This window comes from Nothoprocta perdicaria, unplaced genomic scaffold, assembly GCF_003342845.1.
Source record: "Nothoprocta perdicaria isolate Ctin4 unplaced genomic scaffold, notPer1 scaffold_10, whole genome shotgun sequence".
Classification (NCBI taxonomy): domain Eukaryota; kingdom Metazoa; phylum Chordata; class Aves; order Tinamiformes; family Tinamidae; genus Nothoprocta; species Nothoprocta perdicaria.
Genome location: NW_020454094.1, coordinates 8,176,009 through 8,187,168, shown reverse-complemented (window position 1 = coordinate 8,187,168; position 11,160 = coordinate 8,176,009). Strand labels below are relative to the sequence as shown.

Genomic DNA, 11,160 nt, shown 5'->3' with positions numbered 1-11,160 from the left:
GCCGAGCACCTCCCTGCCCTTTTTGTTGGACATCAATTGTCCTTGGCCTGGGGAGCTGGTGTTAGCAGGACCTGTCCAAGGTACCTTCAGATCCTGTGGCATGTTCAGAGCATAGATTTGGGCTGCAGGCAACTGGCAGTTCCCACCCCAGGCTCCCCTGGACCAGTGTGTGCTCTGCCCCAGTCCAGCCCAGCTCTCTCCTTTCCCTGCCCCGTGTGAGGGTGTGGGGAACCGGCCAGTGAGTCTGTTTTATGCAGCAGCACGTGATTCGTGCCAGGAGAATTGCAGCTTTGCTCTCCTGCATGGAGTTGTCTTCTCACTGAAGAGCGAAGAGGAGACTCCTTGATGGGTCTGGAGTCAGGCAGGACAGCCCTGAGGAGAAATGCTGCCCACAGAACAGGGCTTCCTCCATGGGCAGAGCTGTGCGGTAGTGTGAGAAGAGCGTGGAAAGACCAGCCTTTAGCAAGGTGTCCTCTGCCATGAACCTGAGCACAGGCACCGCGGGTGTCCCGCTCACGGGGCAGGAGCAGTGGGCATGGAGCTGGGATTCAAGCGAGGCATCTTGGTGTCCCCGGAGACCCCACGGGAGCCAGGGCAGCCTTCCCCGCTCCTGCCCTTCCCCACTCCTAATCCCCACTGGGATTCTGGGATGACAGCAGCCCACAGCATCACCAGCAGCAGCTTCTCTGCCTGCTCAGCAGGTCTTGCTGCCCCTGGAGGAGCCTCCCAGCTATGGGGACCTGCCCCTGGGATGCCTCTCCCCAGGGATCCTTCCTTGGGAGACACATCCTTGTTTCCCTCTGTGCTGGCAGGGCGCGGGCCCCGGAAGGACGGCAGCCACAAGGGGGTCGGACACTACTGTTTAATGGACGCGTCTCGGTACAGAGCTGACGTTAGGACGCGCACGGCCCCCGCCGCCCCTCTGCCCTGGCTCAGGCCGCCCCAGCCCCGGCTCTGCCCCCAAAACTGCCCCCTCATGTGAAACGTGGCCGGGGCAGCGGCGCTCGTGGCACTGGGGGGGATCCTGATAGTGCATCGCGTCTCCGGGAGCTCCCTCAGCCAACGGGCTGAGGTAGCCATGGCCACGGGATCGGGATGCTGCTGCCGGCTCTGGCACGTGCGGCACTGCCCTGGGAAGCGCCATGCTGCCCTGGGAAGTGCAGTGCTGCCCTGGGAAGCACTGTGCTGCTCCGGGAAGCGTGCGGCACTGCCCCGGGAAGTGCCATGCTGCCCTGCCGCGGCACCCAGGACGGGGAGCCCTCGGCTCTGCTGCCGTGTGTCCCAGCTCTGCTGCCCCCAGGTCCCGCCTGCACCCCCGGCCAGCCCCACGCCCGCCCCCGTGCACAGCCCCTGGACCCCGCCCCGGGCACAGATGCTCCCGGCCGATGCTGCGGAGCGCTCCGTGGGGAGCATCCCAGGTGCCCCCCACCAACACATGGGCTTGTCCCTGCATCAGGTCCGGGGATCCCTGGGCATCTCCAGCCCCAAAGTGGGGCACTCCCGTTGTGGGGTCTGGGGCATCCAGGGCGCCTCCTGACCCACACGTGGGAGATTCCCCACAGTGGGGCCAGGACACCTGGGCGCCCCCCACCCCACACACATGGCTGTCCCCGCAGTGGGGCCAGGAGGGTCCCTGTGCCCGGCTCCTGGGGTCACTTCTCGCCCCTCACCAGAGGGGCCCAGGAGAAGCCAGCTCTGCCTTCCCCCAGCCAATCAGAGCGCAGAACCCCCCAGGACTGCCCCCTGCTCAGACCTCTAGCCAATCATAGCCTGGCACCTGCTGGGCCCCACCCTGTGCAGGCCTCTCTCAGCCAATCCAAAGCGAGCCAGGGAGGGTGTGGCCACCGCAGCCACTTCCCCGGCAGCCAATGGGCAGCCAGCAGGTGCCAGGGCGTGGCGCAGCATGGGTGGGCGTGGCAAGGGGGCGTGGCCCCCCTCAGCCAATAGGAGCACACAGGGCGGGTTGCCGTGGCGCCGCGAGCGGCGGCGGGGAGGAGCAGGAGGGAGGCGGCGCCGCGGCGGCCACGGCGGCGCGGGGCGGGCGCCGGGGCATGCACGGGCGCTACGCCGGCGGCTTCAGGTGCACGGCGGCGCTGTTGGGGCGCGCGGCCAGGATGTAGGCGACGTTGTCGCGCAGGAAGCCGCGCCAGTCGACAGGCCTGCGGGGCCGGGGGCGGCGTCAGCGGGCGCCCCCGGCGCCTGTTTTCCCCGCACGGCCGCCCCGCCGCTGGCCAAGGTTTGCACCCCGGGAAAGGGGCATCCTCCCCACCAGCTCGCGCTGAACGTGCCCGCCGAGAGGCCCGGGGCGCGCGGCCACGCCGTGACCCCCAGGGCGCCCCATCGCCGGCCTCACCTGGCCTCCTCCTGCTCCGTGGCCAGCAGGGTCTTCTCCTGGCTCTTGCTGCTGCCGCTGCTGGCAGGGCTGCTCTCGGACATGGGTCCCACGTGGCTGATGCTGCAGGGCAGAGCGGGGCGCTGCTCTTGACGGGCAGAGGCCATCGCGGCAGCGTGCCCGCCCCAAGCAGTGGGAGGGAGAGGCCATGGAGGAGGAGACCCCGTGGGGAGAGGGAGAGGTGGAGAAGGGGCCTCTGTTCCCAAGCTGATCCTGTGTGATGGTGCCGGAGCTCCGCTGGGGCACCCGCCGCGGGCAGCGGTGCCATGCGGGTCTCCGCTCGCCCGGCGTCGTGGCTCCCTACCTGACGTTGCAGGACGGCGTTTCCTTCTGGTGCTTGCGGAACCAGGCGTGCCGGGCCTTGCGGCACTCGCTCTCCGCGATGAAGCCGTCGCCGTCCTGGTCGAGGGCCAGGAAGGCCGCGCGCGCCCGCTCCCGCTCCTTGGCCGTCAGCAGCCGCAGCAGGGAGTTCTGGCATGGAGAGGGGATAGGGGAGAGGGACACTTGTGGGACACTCCCTCTTGTGTCAAGGGAAGGAGCCTGGACACTGGGAGCCTCCCGCTGACCCCAGGATGCCTCCAGTCCCACCAGTGCCCAAGCTATTCACCTTCCCATGCCGCTACCACCATCCAGGGGGCTGGGGGACATGTCTGATGGGTCAGGAGCCTGCTGCTGGGTCAAGGTTGACCTGTAGTCAACACCTACTGGCAACCAGCTCCTTTCTGGTGTGGAGGTGGCCCCCAAGCCGTGTCTGCTGTACCTGTGGCCGGAGCTTCTGCAGCAGCTGGATGGACTCGTGGGAGAGGAAGTCCGGCCACTCGATGTGCCCCTTCTTCTCGGGGTCCAGGGCGGAGAACTGCAGGGTAGCCTGCTCCTCCTGGGCCTCTGCCATGGGCTTCTCGAACTGCTGCTTGTGCACCAGGTGCTTGTAGTGCAGGAAGTCATCCAGAGTCAGGCAGGTGTCTGCAGGAGCAAGCCTGTCAGTGTGTGATGCCCTGGAAGGGGGACCTGCCTTCCCAGGAGCATCCTGTCTCCTGGAGATCCTCCTGTGGATCTCAGCACGTGGAGAGTCAACATCACGGGCACCTCGGGAGAGCCCAGTGATGGGGCTATAAGCACTGCTGTTGGGGAGAGCAGCACCTGGGCGGTCTGAGGCCTCCCTGTGCCTGGCCTGAGACTGGGGACATGAAGCAGGGTGATTCTCAGAGGCCACTCAGGGAGCCTCAAAGTGATGGAGAGCTTTTCTCCTCTTGCCATTCTCCAGGCCCCTGGGGGCTCCACACACATTCCCTCTTCCCCCATCTCTCTCCTTCTCCTTCTCTTCTTCCCTTCTTCTTCTAGTGCTAACTAGAGACCCCTCAATCTACCTTCTTTACCTTCTACCTTTTATCTTTTACCTTCTGTCTTTCCAGGCAGGGTAACAGCAACATCTCTACCTTGGACCAGCAGTGCCCAGCCAATGGACCAGGACTGTGTGAGGGGAGAGTGGGGGCTCAGCCCGTGCTTCCACGGGGAGGCTCCGCACCTGGAATGATCTTGCACTGCCGCAAGGTCTCCATCAGGCTGTACATCTCTTCCTCTGTCAGCAGGAGGTTGAGGTTGTCCTGGGGTGGAGAAGGGAAGTCAGGGTGCGTGTTGCAAAGGTGAGGCACAGTGCCTCGGGTCAGATGTGGCAACACGTCTAGGTTGCAGAATGGTCTTATGGACATCCGAGCCCAGGAAGGGAGAACTACCTGCAAGGATGGGTGCTTGGGTGTAGCACCATGAGCGGGCACCCCACGTTGGCATTACCCAGAGAAGATGCAGGGTGGTTGCTTCACACCTTCAGCCTTTGGGCATGTGGTTCCAGATTTCCTTGCCTGGCCAGTGGCATGTCCCAAGGAGCCACCAGGCCCCGGTGGGATGTCAGTCCAGTCGGAGGAAGAGAAGCTCAAGGGAGGGGTAGTAGACTCTGCACCTCCAGATCTGAAGTGTTAATTAAGGGAGGGGACATTTTCGAGTGGTCTCCTGAACAATCTGAATTCCTGAACAACCTGGAGGTGGAAGGAGGTGCTCTGCAGAAGGATTTGGCCTAAAAGCTGCTGACTGGAGCTGCTTGAAACTCCACATTGCTTTCCTGAAGGGAAGGTGTCTCTGCCTCCCCAAGACCTCTTGCCAAGATGCAGGGACAGGCTGCAGGTCAGGGTTCCAGTGTGGGCAGATTGCAAAGGGTCATTTTGTCCCCTCTCCTCTGGCAACAACCTGTCCAGCCAAGATGGGCTGCAGGAGGAGCCAAGGAACAAGGTGGCCCATCCTCCTGGACCAGGCCATGACATGAGACCCTGCTTGTGTCCTCTTTGGGCCTAGCTCCCCAGGGAGCAGCCACTGCTCCCAGTGCAGCAGAAGCCCTTCACCCACTGCCCTGGTAATTGCAGCTTACACAGTAGTTGCAGCTCCAGCCCGTCTCGGTGTGCGCGGTCTCTGTCACCTCCACGGCGCTGTCGTTCTGCAGGTAGCCCATGCGGCGCAGGCAGCCGTCGTGGTACACCCGGCTGCAGATGCGGCAAGGGAAGAGGCTCTCGGCTGTCCACACCTCACAGATCTCACACATCTCATCGTTGACAACCTGCGGAGGGGTGGGCAGCTCTGTCTCACTGCCATGGGGATACTCAGAGAGGCAGGGTGGTCAGAGAGGCCAGCTTCTCAATGTGGGGTGCTCAGGGCACCATGAAGCAGTGCCTTTCAGGTTACTTACTGGCTGTGTGGGTTTGGAGTGGGGTGGATGAGTTGGTAAGAGTAGATGGACAGAGCAGTGCTTAGGGCTGATTGACTGTGGGACTGTAGGCTGGGTAGCACTGAGGGTTGTAGGTGTGGGTGGATGGGCTGTAGGGTTGTAGGTTGACTGGAGTGCTGGCCTGTTGTTGGTAGATGAATGGAGGAATGGGTAGTGTTGTAGGTGTGGAGAGATGGGTAGGGCTGTAGGTGTGGAGAGACAGGGTTGTAGGTGTGGAGAGATAGGTAGGGTTGTAGGTGTGGAGAGACGGGTAGGGTTGTAGGTGTGGAGGGATGGGCAAGACTCTTGGTGTGGAGCGGGGAGTAGGGCTGCAGGTGTGGAGGAGTGGGTAGGGTTGTAGGCTGGTGGACTGTAGAACTGTGTGGACTAATCCCTAGATCAGAGATGTTCCTTCCCTCTTCCCCACAGCTGGAGCTGCCTGTGCCCAGAAGTAACTCCTCCTCTCTCCTCCCCTCCTAGGCATCCCAGGGTCCCTCCAGGCCACACCTGACCAGGACTAACCCTTGAGAGCACCCTCTTCCCTGAATAACATATCCCGGCTCTCAGCCCAGTCCCTTCCCTGGTGAGGGAGCGCTCCTCTCTCCAGCACCCATCTCCATGCTGGATGAGGTCCTCTGGGCCTGGGCAGGCTGTCCCTGGCTGCTGGGTGCTAGGGACGCCTGCGCATCCCCTTGCAGGGCTGCTGTGTGTCCTCTCCCTTCTCTGCCCCTCTGTCCTTGTCCCTCTCGCCCCATCCCAGCGCTCCAGCCGGAGCTGGCCGTGCGTGCTCGCCTGCTCCCGGTGCTCCAGGCTGATGTCGAGAGGCTCGTCGTCGTGCAGCTCCCGCGTGGGCCGGATGAAGGCGGGCGGCGTGAACCTGTTAGCCCGCTCCAGCTCCTCCGGCTCCACTCCGCGGCCGTCCCGCAGCCGTTCCCATGCGGCCTTGCTGGCGCCGCTCTCCTGCGGCTGCGAGGGCCCTGCGGCTGCCTCGTCCTCGCCCTCCTGCACCGCCTGCTCCAGCGTGCCCCGGCGCGCGCCCTCGGCCTCCGCGCGCCGCCGCGCCGACGGCTGGTCTTTCAGCCCGTCTTTAAAGGCTGACACGGCTAAGCTGACCTTCTGCACCTTCTCCACCGTCTGCCGCCTTGACATCAGCACCCCCATGGCTCTGCGAGGAGGAGGAGGAGGAGGAGGGAGTCAGCCTTGAGGTGCAGCACTGGTCCCTGCTCCTGTAGCACTGACCCATGTCTCCAGCCCAAAAATTGTGTTATGGCCATACGGGGAGGAGCTCAGGGCAGGGACAAATGAGGTGTCCTGGGTAGGCTGGTGTGCTGGAAACACCGACTGGTGTATGAGGAACCGTGGTTGGGCCAAGCAGGGGTGAGGAGCAGTGGCTGCCCTCGCAGCAGCTCTGCCCGGGGTCAGGCTGTGCACGAGCTGGCGCTGGTGATTTCTTACGCTCCCCACATCTCTCCTGCTGCTGCTGCCTCGTCTCTCTCCTCCTCACAAGCTCGCGTGTGTACTGCTGCTGCTCTGACTTACACATCCTGCCTCCATCGTTGAAATGTGGGTTGGGGTCGGAGCAAGCAGCCTGGTGGGGAGGCTGCGCCAGCCATAGGGGGCTCTGAAAATGCTGCGGTGGAAGGGGAGCAGTGCATGGGCCTGGGGGTGCCTGAGGGAAAAGAAGAGGCCTTGGGGTGCAAGACTCAGATGTATTTGGGATAAAACAGACAGGGCAACAGCAGGAGCAGCTTGGATTGTGTCCCAGTGCAGGTGGGCAGGATCCTGGGCTGGAGAAACACAGAATTACGAAAGGGTTGAGGTTGGAAGGGACCTCTAAAGATCATCTAGGCCAACCCCCTGCTCCAGCAGGAACACCCAGAGCGCGGGGCACAGGGATGGGAAGGGCTGAAGCTAGAGAGAAGGGTTTGCTCTCCAGTGATGGGGGGCAGAGCACTGCCTCGTCTGTGTGCCAGCACTGCCCAGTGCCCATCTGAGGACGCTTTGTGGGAGCTATGAGGGCTTTGTGGGAGATGCTGCACCCAAGAGGAGCTCCCAATCCACACCCAGGGGTGGCCTTGGGTGACCGCGCAAGAGAGGGCATCAGAGCAGTGATCTCCCGGCCTCCGCAGCGGGGCCGACGTGCCGAGGCACGGAAGTCCCCAGGTAGGGCTAATTAGCAGCCACGTGCAAGCGCTGGGATTTCATGGCCGCAGGACTGCGCCGCGCTGCAGGGAGCCTCGTCGCGGTAATTACAGCTACTCCGCATGAGCGCCGCGGAGCCGAGCGTGCGGCAGGCAGCAGCTCTCGGGCCTCCCCTCCTCCCCACGCCAGCCGGTTTGCCGGTCGGGATGGCCAGCGAGGGCTGCTGCGCGTTTGCCAAACCCTCCCGGAGGGGCAAACCCGGCCCCGCGCGGCGCCCACGCACGCCGATGCCCGCGGCACGTGGGAACGCAGGCGTCCCCACGCGCCGCAGCGGCCACGTCATGCGTGGCGGCCCTGGCACCCGCTGGCAGACGCGCGGCCGCCCGCTCGCCTGGTTGCCCCCGCATGAAGACGCTGCCGCTGCTCACGTGCGTGCGCAAACCGGCGCGCGGGCCCGCGCGTGTGCCAACCCAAACAGCGCCGCCGGCGCCCGCGTGCTGCCGCCCGGCCCCCTGCGCCGGGGCCATCTGCGCGTGGATGCGCACACGTGGAGCCGGGGGCGCTGCACGCGTGCCCCACGCTGCGCGCAGCCGCGCCGTGCGTGTACGTGCGTGCCCGGAGCGTGCGCCCCCGCGGTGCCGCCGCGTGTGCATGGGCGGCGTTCGTGCCTCCCCGGGCAGCCTGTGTCCCGCGGTGGGTGTGCGGGGTGCCTGGCGTGCCGTGGTGCCCGGGCTTTGCAAAGCGGGGAGCGGGGAAGAGCCGCGAGGCACGTGTGCGAGCCGCAGTGCCGGCATCCCGGCGGCTGTGCCGGAGGGAGAGGAAGGGGCCTCCTGTGCCGCCCTGCAGCGCCAGCCGCCCCCCTGCTCGGGCTGCTCAGGACCCCGTGGGCAGCTTTGGCTCTTGCTCAGGGCAGTGTTGAAAGCACCGACCTGAGGGTGCAGCAGGGAGAACCCCCCAGTGCTGCCTCTGCCACCAAGTGCCACCAAGGCCCCAACCGTGCCACATGTCTCTGTGTGCATGGCCCATGGACTGGCCCCATGGATGCTGCGGAGCCCAGCTCCAAGTGTCAAAGTGTCCAGGCCCTGGCGAATGTCCTCTGCCAACCTGGGACCTCGCGCAGAGCCCGGTGCCGCTCAGGACTCCTGGGCCCCCTCTGAGTCTCTGGGGGTCCCAGGGGGCGGCGGGGACGCCGAGCCAGAGGCCCGGGAAGAGCCGAGCCTGGAGCAGCCGGGATCTGTGCGCTGCCGCATCCTGCCCAGGAAGAGCCGGCCCCGGAGCAGCCGGGATCCGCGCGCTGCCGCATCCTGCCAGCGGCTCCCGCGTCCGCGGGGAGGTGTCACCGCTGCTATTTGTGGACGCCCTCGGTGGCGCCCGGCTCTGGCGCGGTGGCAGTGCCGGATCCGGTGCCACCACCCTGCTCACCTTGGCACAAGGCACCTTGGTGCCTGCTCTTGGCATGGGGGCTATTTTTAGGTCCCCCCCCCAGTCAAAGAGCTAAATCCGGGCTCCAACCCCCTGGCTCTGCTGAGCCGTGCCAGCACAGGGAGCTGTCACAGCATCTTCCTCCCCTTCCCCTGCATGCCCAGCCTGCATCCCCCGGGGCAGCACCCCTTCCCCCTGCTCTTGTGATGGGAAAAAGCTCCTCTTCCTTCAGCACTGGAGCAAAACATGGAGCTAGGAAGCGCTTGGCCTGCTCTCTCCCGCTGGCACTAATGCATTCAGCTCTCTGGCGCCCTGGAGCTCCCTGCACGGGGAAAACGAGGCCTAGAGGCGCCCCGGGAGGACAGGATGGCTGCAATAGTGCAGAGCGGAGAGACAGGAGCACCAGTTGGATGGCAAGGCAGGGAGCACCCCCAGCACCCCCGGGGCTCGGCCGCAGGTGCCGGTGTGGGGAAGGACAAGGATTTTCCGCCATGGAGGAAGAGGCTTCGCACCTGCCCTCGCTGGGAGAAAGGGATGGATGGAGGGGAACGCCGGCTCCGCTCAGCTTGGCTCGGCTCACCCGGCTTGTCCCCGGCGCTCAGCTCCCGCAAGGCAGGAAAATCTGGGGATTTTGTAAAATCTGGGGCATGCAGACTGCGGGATGGCAGGGAGCACTGCGCTGGGAAGCGACAGGCACGGGGCTGTGTTTGGGCACGGGGCATTACAAGCCGCTTGCTCTATGGGGGCTGGATACAGGGGCGACGGAGGGCATGGGGTGGCCTGGGCAGGGGCAGAGCTGTGGGGCAGAGCCGTGGGGCAGGGTGCCGATGTTGTGGCGGCTGCGCGTGCCGGGCTCAGTGTAGCGGCTGTGGGTGCAGCGGGGATGGGTTACGGTGACTGCGAGCGCGCGGTGGGTGTTGTGCTTTGGCTGCGGGTGCAGGCGGGTGTTACGGCCTGGACGGGTGTGCAGGGTGGGCTGTTGCAGCCGCTATGGGTGCGGGACAGGCGGTTGTGGTGACTGTGGGTGCAGTGCGGGTTGTTGCAGTGGTTATGGGTGCTGGGTGGGTTGTTGCAGTGGTTATGGGTGCAGGGGAGGTTTTTGCAGCAGTTATGGGTGCTGGGTGGGTTGTTGCAGCGGCGATGGGTGCAGAGCAGGTTGTTGCAGTGGTTATGGGTGCTGGGTGGGTTATTGCAGTGGTTATGGGTGCAGTATGGCAGTTGTAGCTCTGGGTGCACAATGGGTGTGTTACAGGGACCGCGGGTTGTTGTAGCACCAGGCGGCAACACAGCGAGCTCGTGGCGTGGTGCACGCGCCCGTGGGTCTGGCCGGTGCCTCCCTGCCTGCCCCACTGCGCGGCTGTGCCCACCTTACCCCACAGGCTATCCTCGGTGCAGAGCCAGGGGAGCAAAACGAGGGCAAATGGTGCCTGGCCTAGTCCAAGTGCCAGCTGGGTGCTGGCACCCTCCTTGCCATCCAGGAACCCTCGGGCTGGCAGGGGGATGTGCCCTGGCCCCCACTGGCTCTCTGCATCCCTCCATCACAGCCTGGGTGGGGGGCCCTGCACTGCACCTGGGGGGGGGGCTGTGGGGGGGCTTGGTGGCAGTGGGGCAGGAGGGGGGCACCGTGTGTCACGGTGCGTGTCCGTGGGGTTACAGCAGGTGGAAGGGCTCGTATCCGGAGGGGATGCCCAAGGACACTGCCTGTCCCCTCCCACGGGCAGCGCCGGAGCTGCGGCTGGGGGGTGACCTGGGTGCAGCAGGGGACCGGGGTCTGTCCCCGTCCCCTGCAGGGGCCCGGGAGCTGCCACCCGCCTCTCGCGAGCCCCCCGTGCCCGCCCGGCTCAGCCTGCCGCGGATTTTCTAGGTGTGTCGCGCGTCTCCGTCTCCCGGGGAGGGATGGAAGCGGCGCGCGGGCCGCATCCCCGCGCCTGCAGCATGCCCAGCGCCCGCCGCTCCCGCTCCTCTCCCGCCGCAGCTCCCGGGCAGGCTCAGCGGCACCTTCCCACCCTGCCCACGTGCCCGGGCGCCCCATCCCGGGAGCCCCATGCTCCCCAGCACCCCGGGGACAGCAGGGCGACCCCCTCCATGGGTGTCCTGGCGCGCAGCCCACCCACCCCCACGTGCCGCCGCGGGCGCAAAGCCACTTACCCGGGCGCGGGTGCGGGTCCGTGTGGGGAACACGCGTGCCCTAGAGAGCGGCCGCGGGGCTGCCCATGGCAGCGGCGGCTCCGGCGCCCTCCGCCTCAGCGGCGCTCAGCGCATGGCCCGCGGCGCGTGCAGACCCCTCGGGGCGGCGGGGAGCCGCGGGCGCGGATGCGGGACAGCGCGGCGAGGGGCTGGCGGCGGCTGCCGGGGCCGGCAGGCGCGCGCACACACGCGCGCACACGGCAGCCCGTGACTGGGGCTGAGCAGATGCCGCCTGGTTTGCTGTCCCTGTACCAATTGCTGCCTG

The 11,160-nt window shown here is 66.0% G+C and overlaps 1 protein-coding gene across 1 annotated transcript; it reads right to left on the bottom strand.

Moving 5' to 3' along the window:
- Window positions 1-2,058: 2,058 nt before the first annotated feature.
- On the bottom strand, window positions 2,059-10,906 carry PHF24 (PHD finger protein 24). The gene is made up of 8 exons (XM_026039935.1): window positions 10,857-10,906; window positions 5,937-6,309; window positions 4,812-4,997; window positions 3,918-3,996; window positions 3,153-3,355; window positions 2,697-2,863; window positions 2,354-2,455; window positions 2,059-2,159 (listed from the first exon to the last, which is right to left on the bottom strand). Exons 2-8 carry the CDS (start codon window positions 6,303-6,305, stop codon window positions 2,063-2,065), a joined length of 1,203 nt encoding a protein of 400 aa, XP_025895720.1. The 5' UTR covers window positions 6,306-6,309; window positions 10,857-10,906; the 3' UTR covers window positions 2,059-2,062.
- Between the last annotated feature and the right edge of the window lie 254 nt (window positions 10,907-11,160).

Excerpts from the sequence above, each read along its gene's own strand:
- PHF24 (XM_026039935.1), bottom strand. The coding sequence starts at position 6,305 with ATGGGGGTGCTGATGTCAAGGCGGCAGACGGTGGAGAAGGTGCAGAAG. Across the intron at positions 3,997-4,811 it reads GCTGGAGCTGCAACTACTGT|GACAACCTCAACCTCCTGCT; the intron begins GTAAGCTGCAAT and ends TCTCCACCCCAG. Across the intron at positions 2,456-2,696 it reads ACGCCGTCCTGCAACGTCAG|CATCAGCCACGTGGGACCCA; the intron begins GTAGGGAGCCAC and ends TCTGCCCTGCAG.